Source organism: Ambystoma mexicanum, chromosome 6p, assembly GCF_040938575.1.
Source record: "Ambystoma mexicanum isolate Mex_15411 chromosome 6p, UKY_AmexF1_1, whole genome shotgun sequence".
NCBI lineage: Eukaryota > Metazoa > Chordata > Amphibia > Caudata > Ambystomatidae > Ambystoma > Ambystoma mexicanum.
The window spans coordinates 1,446,968,713-1,446,993,273 of NC_090935.1; the positions used below are offsets into that span (position 1 = coordinate 1,446,968,713).

Genomic DNA, 24,561 nt, shown 5'->3' on the forward strand with positions numbered 1-24,561 from the left:
TCTGGGTTTGTGGGAACAACAGAACTATAATTCTATCCCAGATAATACTAAAGAGTATTATAAGGACAGTGTCCAGGTGAATGATCAGGAGACTCCTGCCGTTAGGGACACTGGGGCCAGCATAACTGTGGTGGACACATCGTTTTTTCAGGCTGAGGATGTTGCTAAGGCACCCAAACGCCTCACCAAGTTAGCTGGAGGGCCTGTGCAGATGCTTCCCCAATTACCAGTTCTCATCCAGTGTAATGACATGACTGTGAAGATACCTGTCAGCATACAAAGTGAGGTGCCAGGAAGGGTTCTGCTGGGTAATGACTTGAAAACTCTTGGGGTAGTGTCACATACCCCCAGACCTCCTAGTAAAAGGTTACAGGAGCTCACCAGACCTACAAGGGAGAGAACCATGAGAGGTACTCCCAAGGAGATGATGAAGAAAGAGATCACTCCTGCTCCACTGGAGATGTCAGCTGATGTCTCTAAGAAACTAGAAGAAAAAGGGAAACCTAAAACTTCTAAAAAGAACCTCACAGCCAGCACTCCAGTGCAGCCAACAAGGACTTCCCCTAGGTTGTCCAAAGTTACACCAGTAACTCCCCCTCCAGCTGAGGCTGAGAGGGAGGTACAACCCTGTGTGGTTGAACTAGACTCTGAAGAAGAGCTAGTGGAAGGCCAGGAACTCATTGGAGATCTGGATCCTGTTGACCATCCTGAGCTGCAGTCTTTACTGGCAGAAGGTGGACCCAACAGGGCAGACTTCAGTAAGGGACAGAGAGAATGTCCAACTCTGGAAGGTCTTCGCCACCAGGCAGATGCTCAGGCTGAAGGGCAAGAGCCTGGGAAATATAGGTTACACTGGGAAGATGGCCTCTTCTACAGTGAACCAGCAGAGTCTGCACCTGGGGACAACAAACGACTTGTAGTACCCTAAGAGAACAGACACCAGTTCTTGCAGTTAGCCCACGAGATTCCTTTGGCTGGTCACTTGAGTTTCAAGAAGACTAAGGAAAGGCTCTCACTCTACTTTTATTGGCCAAAGATGGGGGCTGAAGTAGATAAATACTGCAGGAGCTGCCACACCTGCCAGACTTCTGGTAAGGTTGGCTCCAAGAATGTGGCACCTTTAGTGCCTCTCCCTGTAGTGGGAGTCCCATTTGAGAGAGTAGGGATTGACATTGTTGGTCCCCTTGATCCTCCAACTTCCTCAGGCAACAGGTTTATACTTGTTGTAGTAGACCATGCTACTAGATACCCTGAGGCAATTCTTATGAGGACTGTTACAGCTCCGGCCGTGGCTAAGGCCCTCCTTGGTATTTTTACCAGGGTTGGGTTTCCTAAGGAAGTAATCTCTGACAGGGGGTCAAATGTTATGTCCCACTACATGAAAGCCATGTGGAAAACCTGCAGAGTTACTTACAAGTTCTCAACCGCATACCACCCTCAGACAAATCGGTTGGTTGAAAGGTTCAATAGAACCATGAAGAGCATGATAGGTGCTTTAGAGGACCCTCTTAAAAGAAAGTGGGACCTTCTACTGCCATGCCTTCTCTTTGCTTATAGAGAAGTCCCTCAGGAGGGAGTAGGTTATTCTGCCTTTGAACTTCTTTATGGTCATTCGGTCAGAGGTCCATTAGCCCTGATCAAGGAGGGGTTGGAGAGTTCTCCTTCCCCCAAGCCAGTCAGAGTGACTGACTATGTGATAGGTCTCCGGAGGAGAATGTCACAAATGATGGCAGAAGCAAGTGATAACTTGAAAGCTGGACAAGCATTGGTCAAGCACTGGCATGACCAAAAGGCTAACATGGTCGGGTTTACTCAGGACCAGCTAGTTCTCGTTATGATTCCAACAAGGCAGAGGGCCTTGCAAGACAAATGGATGGGACCCTTCAAAGTTGTGGGTAAACTTGGAGAGGTTAACTATCTGGTGGACTTGGGCAACCCCAAGGAGGCTCCAACAGTCTTCCACACCAACAGACTAAAAGCGTATGTCTCCAGACCTGATGTAGGAGCTATGCTTCTAGCATCATCAGAGGAAGAAGAAGAGAGTGAAGCTCTTCCTGATCTCCTCAGAGGCTTACCTTTAGAAAAAAATATTGAAGGAGTAAATCTCTCTTCAAATCTGACACCTGAGCAACAGGAAGAGTGCACATCTATGTTAAATCAGTTTGCCTCTCTGTTCTCACTTTCACCAGGCTTGACCCCTTTGGGGGCAGCATGACATACTCACTGGTGACTGTCTGCCAGTCAAAAGCAGAGGATATCGAATGTCAGAAAATGTAAGAACCCACATCAAAGGTGAGGTCAACAAGATGCTTGATCTCGGGGTAATAGAGCCCTCTACTAGTCCATGGTCTAGCCCAGTTGTGTTAGTACCAAAGGCAGGATCTAAAGAACTTAGATTCTGTGTGGATTACAGAGCTCTTAAGGCAGTCACTAAGACTGATGCCCACCCTTTGCCAAGGACAGATGAGTTGGTGGATAGACTTGGTGCAGCCAAGTTCCTCAGCACATTTGACTTGACGTCAGGCTATTGGTAAATAGCCCTGACAGACCATGCCAAGGAGAAAACTGCATTTTCTACCCCAGTTGGCTTATACCAGTTTAAGGTCATGCCTTTTGGATTGAAAAATGCACCTGCTACGTTTCAAAGGATGTTAAACCAGGTTCTGCATGGGATGGAGGACTTCTGCATGGCATACTTGGATGACATAGCAGTGTTCAGCAATTCCTGGGAAGAACATGTGGACCACCTGAGATATGTTTTGCAGGCTCTTGGAAAGGTCAAACTGACCATAAAGGCAAGTAAATGCCAGATTGGACAGAGTAAAATGGTCTACCTTGGACATGAGGTAGGAGGTGGAGAAATAAGGCCTTTGCCCAGTAAGATTGAAGCTGTGCAAAATTGGACAACACCTACTACTCAAACCCAGGCGAGAGCCTTCTTAGGTCTCACTGGGTATTACAGGAATTTCATTGAGAACTATGGGTCCATGGCTTCTCCACTGAATGTCATCTCCTCTCCTAAATTCCCTAAAAAGGGTAGGTGGAATGAGGAATGCAATCAGGCCTTTGAAACCATGAAAAATGCTCTTTGCCAAGCCCCAGTACTCAGAGCTCCTGACTATCACCAAACTTTCATTGTGCAAACAGATGCTTCAAATGTAGGAATAGGTGCAGTCCTCAGTCAACTGGATGGGAAAAGTTGGGAGCACCCCATTTGCTTCATCAGTAGAAAACTGAAGGATCCTGAAACAAGGTGGGCAACCATTGAACGAGAGTGTTTTGCTATTGTGTGGGCTCTGAAGAAGTTTAGGCCATACTTGTATGGTTCTACTTTTGTCATTCAGACTGACCACCAACCCTTGAGATGGTTAATGCAAATGAAAGGGGAAAACCCAAAACTATTGAGATGGTCATTCTGCCTGCAAGGGTTTGATTTCACCATTGAGCACACGTCAGGGTGTCACCACCAAAATGCTGATGGTCTCTCTAGGATGTATGTCATCGACTAGAGGTATGAGATTCATCCAGGAGTGGATTAAATCCTCCTGTCCCTTAGTCTGGAGGTGGGGGGCGAGTGTTAGGGAGAATTCTCTCTTTAGGCTGAATTTCCTAACCTAGTGAGTCCCCCAGCAGCTTTGCTGGATTTCTGGAGTTTGTTTTTTTCTCCTGCCAAGAGTGAGACTCTTTTTTCTCCCACTCTTGGACATGATTTATGGTGTTCCTTTGACTGTTAATGTGTTTTATGGGCTATGGGGTCCTTTACTCCATAGGGTCTCATGTGTTTTTACTATGTGTGTTACACAGCACCCTCCGTGCAGTAACACAGGGGTATCATAGTGACACCCCACCATAGACTCCATACCCTGGGACTGACTACTGTCTCCCAGGGCATGTAAAGTCACCATTGGCTTTACTAGTCCCAAATTATTAACAGAAACCAGTACAAACCATCATATTGTGGACGTACTGGTCGGGCAATTCGATTGCCCGGGGGTCTGTTAGTCGAGGAGGCACGTCTCCATCCCCCCTGATCGAGTTTTGGCTGGTGGCAGTGGAAACCACTTTTTATATTCGACCGCGAATATTTCCCTATGGGATTTTCCCATTGTTCGAGGCTACCAACTTTAATTATTTAATTCTCATAGCCTCGAACATACCGCCGGTTTATTTAATTAATATTAATTCGCCGGTTGGTATTTTTTGCCAGGACTTGATTCTAAAATGGCGTTTGTGTTCTCTTCTGTGACTCCAACCCAAGTCGAGCCCTTTGTTCCACTTTTTGGCGGGCTTCTTCACAGAAGCCTCCAAACGTGGTGCCACTCTGTCTGGGTACAGGAGGGGTTTAGGCACCCTGGACTGAGTTACCTTGGTAACTCAAGTCGCACTCTTGTGTAATTGGCCCAAGTGGTGAGTCGGCCGGCTCACCACTTAGCATGTTTGATTGACAGCTAGGCTGAGTGAATGGGGGTATGCTGCATAAAAGCAGGGCTTTGGGGACTGGAACTTCAGAAGTCGCCACATGACCTGAGAATCCGACGAGGGAGAAGCTGAGCTGACCTACCACAACGACACCACCGGTGGAGCTCTGCGGAACCGACTCACCACTTCCCGACGACAGAGACGATCTCCCGGCTGGAGAGGCTTCTTCCCCTGACTGGTGGGCACAACCAGTTTACCTTCTTTCTTCGCACCCCAGACCAGTTTGTGGTCGAACTGCCCGTGCCAAGCACCCCGGCGAAAGGATAGCAACTCACCACTGAACCGCGAATCAACGGACCGCTCCTTGTACCTGAGAAACTCCACGGCTGGTTTCTTCCCTGGCAGTGCAACAGACTCCTGTCTTATTCCCCGACGAGATCCTCTCTTCCCCCGAACGAAGCACCGACTTGCATCCGCTGCCAGGAACAACAGCCCCCGCTAGAGTATTCTCACCATGTTAAGGTACCGTGTCCGCCAGGCCTCCCTTTCTAAAGATTGCTACAAGGTAATAATAACCCCTTAACCTTCTGGACTGGGCTGGCCGCCTTGACCTTCTAACTGGTCCCTTTCTTTGGTCCAACTCCTTTTTGAACCGTTACAAGACTTTTTGTGCACTGCAACCTTGTGACCTTGGACACATTTCGTTTTGATCGTCTTAAAGCGGATCCGGCCTACTGACTCTGAATTCACAGTGTTACTTTGCCTTCCTCTCTTGTTGTGTTCGTGAAAAAGTGTTGGGATCTGTTTCAAGTTATTCTCTGCTTTTCTCCCCCTTTTTAAAAACAAATTATTAGAGTTAAGCGCTCACCTCTGTCTGAAAATAAGTGGGGCTTTACTTAAGACTTGTCTAATATTCTTTTAAGGGAGTGTATATCTTTTAGTGACTGTGTTTTTGAATTGCTTACTATTAGTGCCTGTGTGTTTTTCTAGATGTGGTCTTAAATAAATAATTATATCTCTTTTACACCAAGCCCTGGTCAGTGTTTACTTGTTCTATTGTGTTCTCTTGACCTATTGTGAATACTCTGTATACTGCTTAACTCTTCTTGAGGGAAGTCTGACTGCTCAGCCACAGCTACCAAGTGAATCTTTGTGGTACAGACTGCTACAAAGTGGGTTTACTGCCAAACACCTGTAGTCTTAAATCTTTTGCAGTGATCCCAGAGGGAACTGCACAGGTTTCTGCCTAACAATGAGCCCTTAGATTTTGTAGGGCGTTGGTCCCACCTTCCAAACTCTCTCTGGTGTAAGGGGAACCAGGTGTGGTAGCTGGGATAGGGATTTACTGTCAGGGTCCACCACTGGGGATGAACTACAGCCCTAGACTTTGGATTGGGTCGTACTTTCCATTGGGCTTTCTTTTTTCTGCCTGCCACAACCTGACTCGCCATTCCTTCCCCGCTCTGGTATAAGGGAACTCCAATGTTCAGGCTTGGCATAGGGAACTAGAGAGTCCTAGATCTCTGGGAACGGGAGGGTCGTCACTGTCTCCCAGACCAGAGCTTCAAGAACCACATCTGCCATCTTGGAGTTCCAAACTCCTTAGGGAGTAGTTGGTGGGTGCCACCCCAGAGGACGTCTTGCAATTCCTAGGTAGGACTTGGGACTGGCAAACACTTCTTTGGGGATGTCCTCCCTTTGGCTGTCACACTGTAGCTCTGCCCTCGGGTTGAACTCACTTTGCCCATCAGTTCTTAACTGTATGAGCTGTGAAAGCATTGCGTGAGTACTGGCTGCCTGTTACAGGCCTAACTCAGGTCCCACACTTTTTCTTGGTAAAGTTAGGAGTGGTTTCTGAACCCGCATCAGAGCGGAGTGGGCTCACTGCTGGCTCTGTGGAACCGCTGCTCCTAGGTTACCTTAAATGGGATAGGAGCATTTAAATTTAAACCACAACGTGCCACAGCCAGCCGCCCATGGCATGCTGGGGTTAGGCAAACAGATCCTCCCCATTCCGTCCCCAGGCCGAGCATCATGTTGCTTGTGGTGGCACCAAACACCTGTGGTGAACCCACAATCCATCGATCAAAATGGTCAGGCAGGGCGCAACTTTTAAAAACGTGTTTCTGGACACAGACTTTTGAGAAAGAATTTGGCTGTCATCACATCCCTGGGAAGGGAAGCCCAGAACCTCAAGAAGCTGGAGAAAGGCCATTTTGAACTTTTAATTTACCCCTGAACTGTCAGTCAGTGACAGCGACCGGACTGATTGTGACATTTCAGTTGCACCTTATGACTGCCCATTATTATTTTTCCCACTCACTGAACAAGTTCCCCAATAAAGCACTTTAACCTTATGTTTTCAGAGTGTGTCTGTCCTTTACGCTCATCACAGATGTGACACCATAGGAAAAAACAGTTGGAAAAATAATATCTACAGAACTAAATGAATCATAATACAACTTGCAGACTGAAAAAGGATTTTGCCAAAGATCTTCTGCAACCTGGACAAACTTAGTAAAGTATTCATAGGCCAACAGTATCAATGTATTAATAATCGTTATATAGTCTGGTAATATACTTTTCAAGGAACCTCATGACACACTTTATTAAATGAGCAACAATGATAAATCCATCAACGTGTTCACTTTCTTCAGCTCATAAGTCGTATCCAGAACATCCAATGAATTTGTTTGCATAGCAGCTTGCCTGCACCATCTGGCAGGCAGTGAACGTTTGTAGCCAATGTATGCTAAAACAAAAGACACCTTCCGAAAGTGTTTGCTCTTTCTGCAGTTAAAATAAGTTCAACAGACAAAATTATAAGATGGGTAGGCCAAGGAGAAGAAAAAGATAATTGGTGTAAGAACTTTTTGCGAAATTCTCCAAATAATTGTTAATTTCGGATGCCTTTAAATAGTCCCAAACCAGAGGCCAAAGACAGATATTATGGTCTGCAACGATAACAACAAGAGTGTGTCCCCAGATGCTATACACCAAAGATACATCCTTCCTCAATGTACAGCGACCTTCCAAATATTTGTGAATTGTTCACAACACTCGCTAAAATATAGTGCTTTGATACACAGTGAATACTACCATATTTAACCAATGACCCACCGTCTTGATAATTACCTACCACTTGTAACATTCGGAGGGCCAATGCTTTACTATGCAACATGACACGCCGACCTCCAACCTCTGATCATGGGATTCATGCCATAGTTCAGAAGAAAATAAATTCTCATTTTAGCGGAAGCAACAATCTTCGTAGCTTGCTCCACCCATTTTGAAGACTACCAGTTAACCCATATCTTGCTTTGAAATCTACTGATTTTATTTTATCTATGTTGTCCGTATCTCAACACTCTGGAAGCACATCAACTCTCCAATATTATGCTTTGCAATAAATGCATTTGCTTACATGTGGGTGTACCGCAGTTTTCTCCGATTTCGGAGTCCTGATCGTCAACAGGACAAGGTTCTCCTTCTTCCTTTATTTTGATTGCAACTATGGCGGTGTCCACTGAATGGTTTGGTTCCAAAAAAAAAAGTGAAACAAATTATGAATTATGCCAATGTGGTCTGGTTACTTACATTTTATCAGTTATACTACATTGTTTTCATGAACTAGTAAATATGGCTTTTTGTCCAGAAAGGGATACATACACAAACGAGCTAAGGTTGAAATGAATTGGAAAGCAACAACAAAAAAGAAGCAGTGCTTCATCCTACTGTACAAAAGAGAAGCTTCCAAACCTCCCCCACCTTCATCCCCAGAGAAACCAATGACCCATCTCAATCTCAAAATTTAAAACAGGTTTCAGGCAGGGGGTTAGCACTATCCTAAACGGAACTGAGACCAACGGGCGCTGCGCATGCTATATATGCCCTTCGATGACATCACCTTCAACGCCATCGATGCACAGTGCCCTCTGCCGAATATCTTTTTCTGAAGCAGCTGAAGCTGGACAACAAGTGTCAAAGATGAGAAATACTTGGGACGACCCAATCCATTTGAAATATGGATACACCTGGAAATTAGGTACAGACAATTGGAGATAGTAAACAATCTTAAGTATTTGGCTTTTCATTTGTCTTCTAGACCCTTTAAAATGTCTATGGCTAGAAGACTCAAAAATAAAGCTGAAAGGTTTGGACTGTACATGAAATATATTAATCGAAAGTATGGTAGATTCTCGCTAATCCCATGATTAATTATTACAGAGCCAAAGTTCTACTGTGAATCATGTATTGTTTGGAAAACTCCCACCTATCGGACTCAATAGATTTTGGGTCAATTGAAGGGAAGATTTGGCAGAAAGCTCCATCACTACCAAACTGTGTGCCCATTGTAACTGTTTGATATGCATTAGGTCTTATGTCCATGTATGCTTGGTACTTATGGAAGTTGTTATTTTTTTGTTAAGCATTTTATAGGCCTGACAATTAATTCCGAGTTTAGTGATTTCCAAATTTTGGCAGGCCAATCGAAGTCTGAGTTCTTGTGGGCTTCATGAATAAATATCATTGCATTTTAGAAAGATTACATCTTACTCCCGCGGAATTGGTTTCAAACCATTTAGCAGTAAAAAAGAAACTGTTTAATGGGACTGGTGTAACATGAATGAATCAATTCATCAATATAAATGATTCCTTGGTTTAGCTACAGAATCAAAGAAATTGGTTGTTTTCCCAGTTATCTGGAAAGGTTTCATGATACTTGTTGGAGAACTGTGTTTTTAAGATTCAGACCCAACTTTTTACTTATGTATTATTTAGATGGGCTAAATACTGCTGAATATTGGGGAAGATGCTTTTCTGGCAACAATGGCTCACTGACAATTACTGGTAAGCTCCTGTATAGACTAAACCGGACCAATTTAAAAGGATCATTTATATAATCTTTCTACAGAAAATGAACATGGGAGCCATTTGATGACATATGTTTTTAAATAATTAATTGTATTTTTTGTAAAGGTATTTTGAGAAATGAATGATAACATGTAACTTGTACCCTCCTTTTTAACTATGTTATATGTTGTTTATTTGCTATGTGTAAGTATTGATTAAACTAATGAACAATAAAAAACGTACTAAAAATAACCATCAGGTACTTTTGAGGGGCAACACCATTGGTGCAAAGACAGTTTAAGCCACATTGGCTCAGTTAGTTAGTGATCAGTTAATTCAAAAGAAGTGGCTGAGCCAAGGCCCAACACAGTGTGAACAGATCAAGTGTATTTGACATCAAGAGGGTGGAGTCTTATCCAAATGGATTACTAACATCAGACACAAACAGGGGTGTGTACTGGCCCCCCTACTATACCGACTTTATGTCTCCGTTTTTGAGCGAGACGATGCAAACAATCCGAAACTCTCCCCCTCAGATAGGAGTGGAGGCAGTCCCTTTGATAATGTATGCAGACAATACTGTCCTTGTAGACTGCACACCAATTGGACAGCAGCGATCTATAGATGCATTCCAAGCATATGCAATTGAGAACAAACTTGCTATTAACATAAGCAAGACCTAGATAATGATACTGGGAGGGAAAACCAGGGGAAAATAGTTATACGTGTGGAAATTAAACAACATACCATTGGAAATAGTAAATACATATATAGATATGCCTAGGCTTCCTGATTTGCGCAGTTCCAACCTCTTCCCGGTATGAGGACTACATAACAACTAAAGTCCTGAGGAAATGCTCCGTAATTAAGCCCTTTGTGACAAAGAGGCGAGGAGAGAACGTTGAATGTCTACTAGCCAGCTATACCTCTAGCATAGTTCATGGAATAACCTACGGATTGGAACTGCTCTAAGAGCAATATATCGGCTGGCACGAGAAATTGGAAGGGAAAATCCTAAGATCTATCCTGGGGTTTCCAAAAGCTGTTCCTATGGAGGCCTTGTGCTGTGAGCTGGGCCTCCAATAATTCCAGGCCAGTTGGTGTATAAAACACAGCAAATTATATCTCTCTTTGATTACTCCCCTTGACGAATGGAAAAACATTTTCTGCAGTTCAATCTAGCATATATCAAAGTCCCTCCCTTAATCCTTTTTTGGACGTTTTAAAGAAAACGACAAACGCTCATTTCTTCAATATTGACCTTAACGTAGACACTAGCTCTATCGCAGCAATAGAGACGATATATATTCTAACATCTGAACTAAATTGAAGAAAAAACATGTATTTGGGACATATCTATCTCCATTGCCCATATAAATGATGGAAAGAAGAGGTATAATGAATATAGTAGACAATGTTTTTTCCCCTAATAAACCCTGTACCTATATAACAATAATATGCGCTAATGATATGAGGAGGTTTATTTGCTGCATGCGTCTTAATATACTGCAAACGTACAAATACACTGATGATGGATGGCTGAACGTACCTTATCCAGAGAGGACCTGTAGAATATGTAGAACTAACATTGAGACACTGCGACATGTATTGACAAAATGCCCTTATCTATACTTGCAATATCAAAAGGGTTACCAGAGATATGTTTCCCATATGTCGGACATCCAAAAAGATGAATTTTGTAGCACCGTGCATGGTACCACTTCACTAGTGATTGCCAGCGCAGCGTATAATATTTTGCAGGTGGCATTGAAGACTATGGCAGGGATTGCTCATAAATAGGTTTACCTTCTTTCTCTATTGATTCGATGAAACGGATTAACCAAATATTGTCCTATCTTGTTAAGTAACTGTCACGGAAATGACTTATGGGTTTCAACTCAAATCTTAAATATGAACCATTTATTTTACCTACACAGATGTATATTAGTACTTATTAATTATTTTATGATTACTTGGTATGTGATCGATTACTTGTATGTGTAATATACATCTCTTGTTTTGTGTATTATGTATTTAACGAAATGTGCTTAAGGTTTTTGTTAAATTAACCAAATGCACAATAAAGGTTTTTTAAAAGTATTTAACATCAGCAAACCTCCACATAGCTTGCAATAAGAAAAAAAAATATTCAATAAAATGCATACCAAATTCGTCTGGAGACAATAGTTCATGAGAATGTAATGTGGACTGTGCATAATTCCTCCTGCATTTAATTACTTATAGGTAATTATTTGAAAAAGTGCAAACAGTAATTCCCGAATAACTACAAAGTGTTAAAAACACATTTATCAAGGGTCTAATATTTATGAAATTGCTTTGTGTTCTAGTTGTCAATGGAGGTTGCATATCACCGAGATCCCACCATGAGACCCGTGTCTGACTCTGTGAACATCCAATGGGATGACAAAGGGGGCCGAGTGCCTCCCTGAGCTAGTGGATAAAGGGCTAATGTGTGGTATGGAAGATACCCTGGAGAACGATATTTAGTGAATGTCCTAAGTTATGAAACGGGCACATGTGGCCATTTAAGGAAATGGCCCATTAAAGGGGGAACACTCCTCTACCTGGAGAGCTGAAACAATATAGGATCAACAAGGCCATCCTCTCCTACTATCCATATTGCGTACATTTCAGGTCAGAGAAATTGGTAAACACTGTCCCGTTATGGAAAATTGTCAAATTTGTATGGATTTCTAGAATCTAAAAGAAATCTTATGCTTTGGTGCCTATCCCATGACAACAATTGACAAGATGATCAAGAAGATTGGACACAACAAAAGGGTATTTGCAGATTCCCTTGTACCAGGAATATCGAGAAAAAACAGTCTTTGTCATGCCAATGGGCCCCTTTCAATTCACTGATCGATGTGAGGTGTGCAATCTGCGCTGAGCCGAACACAAGTCATCTGTATCTGGTTTCTCAAAGTCTCATAAAGGCAGGGCTTAAGGCCAATCAATCAAAAATGGTACTGTGTGCTGCCCTAAGTCAAATACCTAGGCGTTCAAGTCGCAAGGTGGGGTCAGTTCAACCACAACAGGCAAAAGTGGAAAACATTCAGAAAACCCTCTATTCCCAAAAACCAAGGTACAATTGCATGCTTTTTTTGGTTTAGTGCTTCACTTCACTTCCAACGTCTTACCCTTGTGGGACCACTGACTGACCAGATGTAAGGATCCAAATGTAATTGCATCCAACGATTTGATAGCATTGAGAGGGCATTTACGATGTTCAAGAGTTCTGTTTGTTATCTCCCTGTCATGGAGAAGACTGTAATCAACAGTCCAGACACTGAAAACTAAAGTTTAACTTAGTTGTTTGTGTCCCTATACAGTGCGGGCCAAAACAATAAACGTGGAAGGTATAAAGTTTAGCTAAAAAGTGTCAGAATACACTAGTGGTCTCTAACGTTTGGGGAAAGCTCAAAGTTCACGTTGTCTTTCAGGGCCTGGGTGGATATTGAGTACCCCTCTTGGGAAGTGGATACAGTCCACAACAGAAAGGCTTCACAAAAATGAAGTCTCTGCAGATTCCAGATGTCTGGAGCTTGCCTTTATCCCAGAAGCCTTGCTATTTTAGGGGCACCAGTGCAAAGGGGATTGTCATGAAGGACAAAGGCGGTGCATATGGCAAGGAAAATGTGCACAAGAAGACACATTGAAACACTAAAACCCAGGATGTGCAAGTAGAGAGTGGTACGAATACAAATATATGAAAAGGGATGTGGGGTAAGCACTTGAGAACAAAAACGGTGGCAAGCTCCTTACCCAGAAATGCTGTTACAGGCACTGTCAGAGCTAAAACCACATACAGGACAGGCAATGACAGGATCTGTGAGCTACCACCCTTTAAGGTAACAAAGACAATACTCAGGGGACAAACACCACCTGGAATGACAGCGAAGCCCACAAACTCTGCTGATCAAACAGGAAACAAGAAAGGCTTCAACAGCAAAGGGAGGATAAATTGCATACGAATCCTGACAAGGGGCACGCAGGAAAAGTGTTTACAGAATAGTGAGGGAAACAGTAATGCACATGAGCTGGAACGAAAAGCACACTACACATAACAATCAACAGGGAACAAACAGAGACGTGCAGTGGAAAACCAGGAACAAACTCCAAGAGAAAATAAAGGAGCAGGGGCAGGGAAAATGGAATTACAAGTGCAACCCCTAACCCCCATCCAGGGAAGGAACAAGTTTGGTACAAAATTATAGATCTATAAATGAGCATTGTTTAAATTATCAAAGTTACACTGCAGAATAGGGCGAAGAAATAAAGAACACAGACAAACTGGGCTGCACAGAAAAAGGAAAGTGAATTACCCAATTTGATCGAAAATAATCGATGAAATGGTAAATTTGACCAATTTCGGCTAGTAGCATTCGATTGATGCCAAAATTACCGAACATGTGGAGTGGGGTTTGCATGGGTGTCCCCCGCTCTCCATGTTCAGTATTCTTGGGCTTCGGGGGTTGCAAGGGAGTCCCCCGCTTCCTCAACATTGGAGGGTGTGGGGCCTGGAAAACAAAAAGAAAGTAAAAAGAAAAAGGGACCCTGCCGTGCCGGATCCGACCCACGTTAGAGGGATGGATCTGATGCCAAAGGGATGCAGGAGAAGTGGCAGCGGTGAGGCAAAATTTGGTTTGTTTGGCCAAAGTAAAAAGCAATTTGCAGCAAACTGGACTATGGTCAATTCCACCGTGATCGTTTTACTTCGGTAAAACAACCCAAATCAAGCGAAAACACTGGAAAGCACAGGAAGACAGAAAGGGAACCCGGGAAGCAGAAAATACTGAAAAGTACACTAATTTCAAAATCCGGGAACAAGAAATAAGAAAATAACAACTAGACACTATGCTTAAGAACCGGCCGCAAACAGAAACACTGCAACAATGACCAGCATTGGACTGAAGCAAACCTAAGTTTTTAAAGCAGGCTAATGATCACATGCTTCAGGTGTGCTACTTTCTAGCACCTGCAGCCACAGGTGTTCCTTATCCTCCAGCCAATCTTGTTCTGCAAGGGTGGAGATGAAGCAGTGAGCAAAGAATCCTGAGAAGTGTAATCTTTTGACTGGCTGCCAAAAACTCGAAATGGATCCAAAAGGGAAGGGAAATTGGAAATAGGGCTTTTGAGCTCCCAAATGAGCACAGCATTGTGTTGTAGGGTTCATACGGTAAGTACAATATGAAACAATTTCCAAATCATGCCCCCAAATGGTGGGAATGGGGGCAAAGGGAGCGTATTGTGACAGGGTCCCCTCTTTACTTTTCTTCCTCCTTTTTGCCTTATTTGTTTAGACACACTAGTCATTACTATCATCAGGGATGCCTCAAAGCCCTCCTCGCACCGGGAGGATCCAGCCTTTGATGCCTCTGTACAGCGCTGCTGGAGCAGTCGCTGTGAAGCACTCCCTGTGCTTCTCTTAGGTGAGCCTCACTCACGAGTGCGCAGTGCATCCCCTCAGGCACCCGAAGCCCACTGCCTGCACCACGCCGCCGAAAGAGCCTCCCAAAAGGGCCGCCGCCATTGTTTACTGCGTTGCCTAGCAACGCGTCTCGTTCATCTGTTTGCCAGCCCGCCGGCAGGCGGAAGCCGGCCCAATCGAGGAAGGCCCAGAGAGCAAGGCCCTTCCTGTTTGCCCCTGTTCGCCTCTGGAGTCCCGGAGTCGGCCCTCCCTGGACTCAAAGGCTACGTGAGTAGAACACCACACACCAAGGCTGCTCTGCACTGCCCCAGACTCTGAATTGCGTAAATTCTTAAATTTGCCTATATCACTATATGATTCTACTTTGTAAGTCACTCCTCGAATCTGTAATTTCTGCACATGTATCATTGCAATGCCAAAATCCTGTACTCTTGATTCAAAATGCCTCATTTCGTACTTCTAGACAGTGAAAGCTTTTTGCACATTTCTACCATCTGACATCCTCTAGGCAACTAGCGCCTCGCACTACTAGAACCACCGCTGCTCAGTCTCGCCTCCCTCCACGTGCACAACAGAGCACTCCAGCATGCTACCAGGGCTGCACCACCAGACTAGCACTCTACTACTCATAGGCACACTCCTCGCCACCGCAATATATGGACGACATTATCTACACTCGTGCTTACCTAGCCCCAGCATCATGATGCAGTCCAACACAAATTCAACACCTTCTCACTCTAGTCCCAACACCGCGCATCCTCACACCTCTACACCTAATAGCTGCACCAGACTGTGCAGACTGAGGACACGCACACTACCTAGGTCCTTCTCATCGCAACACATCCCAACATCACACAGAAACTATAGACTAGGTTCTCGCACATCCGTCTCCCACAACCTTATGGCCAGGATTCCTCACATCCTCACACCGTGTACTAACCTCACACCCACCCCTAAACCACCCACCCCACCCAACCTCAAGCAGAAAAAACAAATGAAACAGCGGCCTCCCAACAGAAGTCAGGTAGCACCAACACTCAAATGCGCATTACTTAACACTCGATGGCTCACCGCCCATGCCCTAGAAATCAACGAGCTCATCTCCAGCCTCGACTTAGATCTGCTAGCCATCACAGAGACTTGGCTACATGAAGCTTCAGGCCCCGCCATTACCCTAGCTGTATCAGTAGGCTACTCCATCCTTAGACAAGACAGACCTACAAAATCAGGGGGAGGGGTTGCCATAATCTATAAAGACATCCACCATATCAGACCCACACCCCACACTTGGGAAGGGAATGCAGACATACTATCGGCCAAACTACCCCTCTCTCACAACAACACCATTAACATTCATGTCATCTACCGGCCCCCAGGACTCCCAGCCGATTTTCAAGGGCAAATCACGCATATTCTCAGCGAAAACCTAAAAAAATCCACCAAAACCTTACTCCTAGGTGATCTTAATCTAGGCTATAATGACCCAAAGGACAAAACAGCAACCTCCTTCCTCAAGGACCTCTCCAACCTAGACTTCATACAAAAAATCGTGTCACCCACCCACACCAAAGGCAGAACTCTTGATTGGCTGGCCGACCATAACTGCAGCTCCTCTATCACATCCAATACATTCCTCCCTTGGACAGATCACAGCTGCATACAATTTCTATCCCTACGATACCTACCAAAAAAACACCAGTACATAAATCCGCCACCTTAGCCAGAAGCTCCAAAAAATTAACTGCAGACAATCTACGCCCCCTTCTCAAAACCCCATGCCTCGCCCCTCCTTTCCCACAAGATCCTAACATCCTAGCAGACATACTCAAGGATACGCTCACCAATGCTATAAATTCCATTGCTCCTCTAGAAGAGAAAAAAGAAAAAAAATCTTTCCATTCAAACGCATGGTTCACAGAGGACCTCCAAGCTCTGCGTAACAAAAAGCGCCAAGCACTTAAAAACTGGCAGGCCAACCCATGCGACACCACCAAAGACTTATTCAAAGACACCGCAAAAAAATACAAAACCGCCATCTTCAATGCCAAATCTGAATCATACAACCGTCGAATATTAGACTCAAAGTGCCACTCAAGAGAACTCTTCTCTATCTTTAAAGAGCTCACAGTGCCTCCCACTTCCTCTGACGAGACCATTAAGGATGAAGGCTGGTGCAACAGTATCCAAGCCGCCATGCTCAACAAAATAGACCTCTTACAAAACAAAATCCGTGACCACTACAATACCTTGCCGAAACAGAGTCGGCACTTAGATTCCCAATCGCCTAGCAAAACCACTAACATCCCCAAATTTGCCTTTAAAGAAGTTTCAGAACTAGAAGTCCTGGACATACTGAAACATTTGAAACCATCGACTTGCAAAGCCGATACATGCCCCCCTAAGTTAATCAAGGGCTGCGCTGAACCACTTGCCCCAATCATTACCGCATTCATTAATGCCTCATTCAAGACTTGTTCTGTCCCAGACAGTCTTAAAGAAGCTTGGGTGCGCCCACTTCTAAAAAAACCCACTCTCGACCCCACGGTGCCTAACAACTACAGACCTATAACAACAGTCCCCTTCCTTCTCAAGATTCTAGATAAAGTGGCACACAGCCAAATCCAACTATACCTCGAATCTAACTCCATCCTAGGTACCAGACAGTCAGGCTTCCGCAAAGGTCATGGAACAGAGACTGCTCTGCTGGACCTTAAAAACCAAATAACCAAGATATTGGACTTAGGTAAACCCGCCCTTTTACTTCTCCTCGACCTCTCTGCGGCATTCGACCTAGTGGACCACAAGACCCTCACCTCACACCTCTCCCACTCCGCACATTCTCTGACCAAGCCACCTCCTGGATAACATCATTTCTTGAAGGGAGGGCCATGAAAGTCTTTTCAAACACTTCTAGCGCAACACCATCCATAATACACTGCGGTGTCCCTCAAGGCTCTTGTACAGCACCTACGCTTTACAATTTATTCACTAAGCCCCTATTCGAGAAACTTAATGCACTTGGGATTGCCTACACCAATTACGCTGACGACACCCAAGTGCTCCTCCCTCTAACAGGCTCATACCACAAAGATGCCCTAGCTCTAAAACTCATATACGCCACCATTCAAGCCTGGATGGCCACTAACGGCCTATGTCTTAACGGGGATAAGACTGAAATCCTTATCCTCGGCCAAAAATCCACACTGGCCAGGCTAGATAGTTGCTATGCCAATTTCAACATCGACAACTGCACTATCCCAGTCCTATCTTCTGTGAAAACGCTAGGGGTCTACATTGATTCAACCCTGTCCATGGACAAACAAGTTAGTGCCATTGTCTCTGCATCTGCACTAAGCACTAAACTCATCAACGCCATCAAACCATTCCTCTCCAAAGAAAACTGCCTTTCAATAGCAAGAGCTACCATAGGCGCTAAACTTGACTATTGCAATGCACTCTTAGCCGGCACCTCTGAAAAAAACCTAAACAAACTTCAGGTCACCCAAAATAACGCTCTAAGAGCAGCCTTAAACATCTCACTGGCAAGACAATCAGTTCACTGGCTCCCTGTCAAAGAACGCATCACCTTCAAGGTACTGACTACTACCCACAAATGTATCCACCACACTGCACCATCATATCTCTCAGACACCATTCTCAGACCAACCTCATCCAGACCTACCAGACTGTGCTACACTAACCAACTCACTGTACCACGCATCAACAAGATTACAGCAGGAGGGCAGGGTTTCCCCTACATAGCACCAAAACTTTGGAACAATCTCCCCCACGCTCTAAGAGCAGAAGGCTCCTTCACAGCGTTTAGAAAAAAACTCAAAACCTCTCTCTTTAACTAAATTTCCTCTACCTAGAGCCAATCAGGCACACATTGCTAAATATTGCTACTGCCCAAACTTGTATGCCTGTATGCCTCTATGCTGTAACTAAGACGCGCTTTTCCTGTAACCAGCGCTATTCTGTAACCAGCGCCACGATGCCTCAGGGCTGATTCTGTGCGCTTAACAAATACGAATAAATAAATAATAAATAAATAAATACGCTTCCCACAATAGTCTCCCTCCAGGGAATCCTGAGCCTCCACAAATCGAGGTAATGAAGACCTTGGGATTTGGACATGTCCGATGACAGACTCTGGGGTGTAGACCAGGTGAACCTGGCAGGATGCAAGGGTGACCAACTATTCTCCCTAGGGTCCCAGCTCTCAAGATGATTAAGCTGGTTCTACTGTATCATGTCGCTTAGGGCTCCTGCTTTCCTGTCCCTCTCCTCGAGTCTTCCACTGGATTGGCTTCAGCTGCCCTTATTCCCCAGTTCCACTCACCAACTTCTACAATCAGGCTCTATACCCGCTCTCAGCCTTCCCTTTCCTGCCATTTCTCCTTCTGCACCATCACTGATCTGCATTCAGCTCTTAACACCAATATCGCACCCCTCCATTATTCCCTCTACAATTTTCCTGCCCCCTGCAATACTTTCGTATTCTGATTTCTCTGGCCATTTGGGCATAATTGTTGTCACCCTTCTCCAGATGTTTCCCTCTACTGAATTCTTCAACTCTTTGGGGGAAACCTTTCTCCACTTGCTAGATCCTTCTTTCTGTAACATGCTTCACCCCTTTGGGGACACTCTCCCCACTCTCCTCTGCTTTACCCCTTTGGGCGCCACCCTCTCCCTGGTCACATTTATGTTCTTTGGCCACCACTCACTCATTCCTTACCAGCAGCTCCAGCTCTCTTGGCTCCTCAGTTTGATCTTCTGGGTCTCTCCGCCAGCACAGAGGCTCCAGTGTCTCCTCCCCTGCTGGACCTCTCTTGCAGCCTCCTGGGCTCTGCTCCTACTCTGACCTACTGTTCTCTCATCCAGCCTTTTCCAAAGCAGCTCCTACTCAAAACACTTCTGATCTTAGACTGAGCCCTTATCTTTTTATAATACTTGAGCTGGCTAGTCCCTCCAGTTGGACGGCCCTCTCTCTCTGGGTACAGCTTGGATCCTAGAAGCTTGCGTCATCTGCTGATGTGCGATTTTACCTTACAGAAAAAGTGATGGCCTAGCAAAGCCACCTGGGCAAGACCTCAAGTGTTACCCCTCATGCCCGCGGGGTGGACTTCTGATCAACTCTTGTAGGTATTCTCCCCACTACTTCGGTACTTCCGGATAGAATTTCAGCCTAGGTCTGAACTAGCAAGTCTTAGTTAATTTGATCTGTTGACCTTCCTTCTTCTACTGGGAGCTGGGCTACAGCTCTCAGCTAGCGTTTACTCGCCCTTACTTAAGGTGTCATAGGGGTTACTAATTTACCAGTCCCTCTCCCCAGGACAACAGGCTTCTCCTGCAGTCTAGGCCTGGGTTTTTCTTTTTCAAGCTATGATAACTGCTGCATTCCTGCTTCCCTTTCCACTCTTGCTTTTTACCTGCCTCCTTGCCTAGTCACAGCGCTGCCTCTTCTATCACTAGCTTATTTCTCTGGTCGCAGCTCTCCCCTAGGAACGCTGCCCTATCTCCCACGCATTCGGAACATTTCCACCTCCTTTTATATTTTAAGGTATTGATTGACAGTGGTTCTTGATTCGTGGGTGCCCTCTCCCATGTGCTCTATAGCATAATAGGACCACCTCCTTCTAAAGATGTTTGTAATAAACAATTATACATTACAGCGGAGGAGAATGACATGCATTACTTGCCGTAAAAGCATTTCTGATGGTTGTATCTGCTTAGATTCACATGCTGTGCATAGTCCGACATCCAGTGGTCACTGCAGAGTATTGCATTTTGTTTTTCGAAAGTTGAAAAGGGGATGTCGACATAGGCGTGTCTGTAATACTATCCCTATAGTGACGTGTAGTGTACCCAAAATCCCTCACGCGTTGAGGTCCCTCTGTTTATCTTTCTTCTGCCATGAGGGAGCCTTATGACTAACGTGAGTGAGTACAGAAAAGAGAGAAAGTAATAAGACATCTATATTCCTTCCATCCGAGCGGGGAGGAAGGGTGGGCGCATTTGAATCTAAGCAGATACCGTAAAAGCATTTCTGATGGTTGTAAGTAATGCATGTCTTCTGAGGTTTGTTAATCTGCTTAGAATCACATGCTGTGCATAGACTAGCGAGCAGTACCCGGAGTTGGATGTGGGTTGTGAGAAGGAACAGTAGAGAAAATATGTCTTAGTACTGCTTGTCCCACCTGGGAATAAGATCTAGAATGGCCATCTAGACAAAAGTGTTTTGTAAAGATGTGTACAGAACTCCAGGTTGCCGCCTTGCAAATGGACCCCAGGGGAACATTTGCAATGAATGCTATGGATGCCCCAGTGCCTCAAGTAGAATGTGCTCTAGGCTTGAAGGGCAGTTCTCTCTTAGCAAGAGTGTAACAGAGACTGATGCACTGGACAATCCATCTAGATATAGTGGATTTGGAAACTGCATCTCCTTCTCTTCCTGGCACTACTGATACAAAGAACTGATTAGTCTTTCTTAGTGGTCTAGTTCTTTCCTTATAAAACATGACCGCCCTGCGCACATCAAGTGTACGTAGGCTCTTCTCTCCCAAGTTTGATGGGTTTTGAAAGAACGTTGGTAGTTCTATAGACTGGTTGACATGACACTTCAAAATAAATTTCGGTGCAAACCTAGGGTGTGTGCGTAGAACCACCTTATCTTTGTGAACTGTTACAAAGGGATCTAAAATAGAGAGTGCTTGTAGTTCACTCACTCTCCTAATGGAGGCGATAGCTATTAAGAAAGCAGTCTTAAGAGTGAGATCCTTAAGGGTCGCTTTATGCATGGGCTCGAAGGGGGAGCCCATTAGCCTGGTTAAAACAATGTTCAGGTCCCATCCGGGAGCTGAGTTAGATATAGGAGGGTGATTTCTTTTCACTCCTTCCATGAAGGCTTTAATAACTGGAACCTTCCACCATGACACCTTATGTTGAGACGTAGTATAGGCGGAGAGTGCAGCAAGGTGAACTTTAATAGAATTAAAGAATAACCCTGAGTCCAGCAAGTGAGTCAGGTATAGAACAATATGTGTGGGAGAGCAGTCAACGGCGTTGATGCTCTTTGAGTTACACCAGATGACAAACCGTTTCCACTTACTAGAGTAGCAGTAACGAGTGTTCGGTTTCCTTGCCTCTCTGAAAATGTCCATGCATCTCTGAGGGAGCTGGAAAGGTCCAAATTCTATGACTTCAGGAGCCAGGCTGCCAAGTTCAGGGTCTGTGGGCATGGATGCAAAGTTTGGCCCCTGTCCTGTGACAACATGTTGTACGGGCAGTGTAGTTTCACTGGAGGAGACAGTGACATCTCCATCAGATGAGCGAACCAGGGTTTGAGGGCCCACATGGGGGCCACCAGTATCATGGTAACTAGTTCCTGGTGCATCTTGTGCACTATCTTGTTGAGAAGGGGAGTCGGGGGGGAAAAGCGTAAACAAATTTCCCTGACCATGTTATCCAGAGACCATTCCCCCTGGAGCGGTTCTGGGGGTACCTGGAGGCGTAATCTTGGCATTGGGTGTTCTCCAGAGTTGCGAACAGGTCGATCTCTGGGAAGCCCCATTTTGCGAAAACGTTGGAGACAATGTCTTCATGTAATCGCCATTCGTACTATGCGGGTAGAGGTAAGTCTCTGCTGAGTCCGTCTGCCAGAAGATTGAGTTCCCCTGGTACATGTTGAGAGGAACATGTTGTGTTTGAGAGCCCACTTCCAGATGTTCTGGGACAGCTTGGACAGTCCTGGAGAGCGAGTGCCCCCTTGCTTGTTCAGGTAGTACATGGCCGTGGTGCTGTCTGTGAGGATCAGCACTGTCTTTCCTTGTAGGTGTGTCTGGAAAGCCAACAATTCCAGCAGGTTTATGTGTTTGGACGCCACACTTGGGAGTCCAAACTCCGTGTGCAGTGTGATCGGATAGGTGAGCTCCCCAACCTGTGAGGGATGCGTCTGTGGTTCGAGTGGCGTCCACTGCGGGGGTGGCGAAGGATTTCCCCAACACAAGGTTTTCCCTCAACCACCACAGCAGCGAGAGAACCAAGGCTTGCGAGACAACCACTAGATCGTCCCATTGTCCGCTGGCCTGACACCACTGGCTGTTGAGCCACTCTTGCATAGGGCACATGCGCAGGCGCACGTGAGGAACCAAGTAAATACATGACGCCATCCTTCCTAGCAACCGCATGGCTTTGCGTACCGTCACCTCTCGACCGGCTTCATATTAAGGGATCTGAAACAGCATGTTTTGGACCCTCTCATTGGAGGGGAAGCTGAGGCCGTCCTTTGTTCGAATTAGAGCCCCTAGGAATTGCTTGACTTGGCTGGGGGTCTAGACTGGACTTGTTTTCGTTGATGCAGAAGCCCAGGTGAAACAAGAGGTCCACAGTCTTTTGGGTATTTGAGAAGCATGTTTTGTAAGAATCCCCTGTTATGAGCCAGTCGTTGAGGTAAGGATAGACCGGAATGGACAACCTGCGCAGGTGTGCCGCTGCCACTGCCAATACCTTCGTGAATACCCTTGGCGCTGAGGCTATGTCGAGGGGTAACACTTTGAACTGATAGTGTTTGCCCTCTATCATGAACTTGAGGTATTTCCTGTGCGCTGGCAACATTGAAATATGAAAGTATGCATCTTTCATGTCCAGTGTTGCCCTGTAATCCCCCTGTGTGAGCAGGGGGATTACTTCCTGCAAAGTCACCATACAAAATTTTTGATGTTTTACAAATTTGTTCGCTGGGCGCAGATCTAATACAGGGCGCATGGTTAGGTCCTTTTTGGTACAAGGAAGTACACTGAATAAATACCCTCCTTTACCTGTGATAGAGGCACAACCTCTATGGCTCCTTTTTCCAGCAGCAGTTGGACTTCCTGAATAAGGATGGAGAGGTGTTCTGGTGATAGACGTCTTCCCCTTGGGGGTCTGAATGTTGGCGACCAACTGAATTTGATACAGTAACCGTGGGCTATTGTTGACAGTACCCAACCGTCTGTGGTAATTCCCTCCCATGCTTGCAGAAATTATGTTAACCGGCCCCGACCGGAGATGCATGGGAGGGGACCCAAACTTTCGGGTCATTTGGTAGTGGTAGCCGGGGAGCCTCTAGGAGTGGGCCCGACCTCTTCCCTTGCCACGACATTGTCCTCTTTGTGTATACTGTCCACTGGTTCCCTGAGGGGAGGACCAGTTGCTGGCAGAGGTGTATTGTTGTTGAGTTTGTCGTTGGCCACAAAAAATCACCTGTTGCCATAACCATGCTTATTAGGAGGTCTTGTGATTTGGTCCAGGGTTTTTAATGTTTCGTGTTCCTTCTTAGCTGTTTCTAGAGTGTCATCAACCACCTTAACAAACAAGTTTGTGTCTTCAAGGGGCTTGTTGATGAGGGACGTCTGTGTTTCTGGCTTGAAACCTGAGTTTCTGAGCCAAGCATGTCGCTTAAGGAGTATGCCCTGGACTAGAGAACAGCCAGCCATTTCTGCAGCATCTAAGGTGTTCTTGATGATGCTTTGGTTTACCTGAGCACCTTCTGTCACAGTGACTAATAAGCGGGTGCGCAAGGGCTTAGGGACTTCTTGTTGGCCTTCGTGTAACACTCCCCATTGGGCATCGGCGTAACTCGCCAACAAAGTTGTATTGTTGGCAATACGCGTGGCAAAAGCAGCCGAGGATGTAATTCTCTTCCCCTCCTTGTCCGGAGATGCTTCGCTAGCAGATAGCGGAACCCCCACCATTTTCCTCGTGGTAGTTACTACCAGGGAATCTGGTATGTAATGACCCCTAATCTACAAGGGATCAGAGGGTGAGGGGCTAAAAAGCTTCTGGATTCTTGGATT

At 45.3% G+C, this 24,561-nt stretch overlaps 1 protein-coding gene across 1 annotated transcript in view; it reads right to left on the reverse strand.

Moving 5' to 3' along the window:
- The window catches only part of LOC138510498 (zinc finger protein 436-like), a 254,388-nt gene that overhangs the window by 58,568 nt on the left and 171,259 nt on the right, over positions 1 to 24,561 (reverse strand). Inside the window, exon 8 of the mRNA XM_069626193.1 lies at positions 7,844 to 7,945. Within this exon, the coding sequence (XP_069482294.1) occupies positions 7,844 to 7,945 (102 nt within the window). The remainder of the gene's footprint in view (positions 1 to 7,843; positions 7,946 to 24,561) is intronic.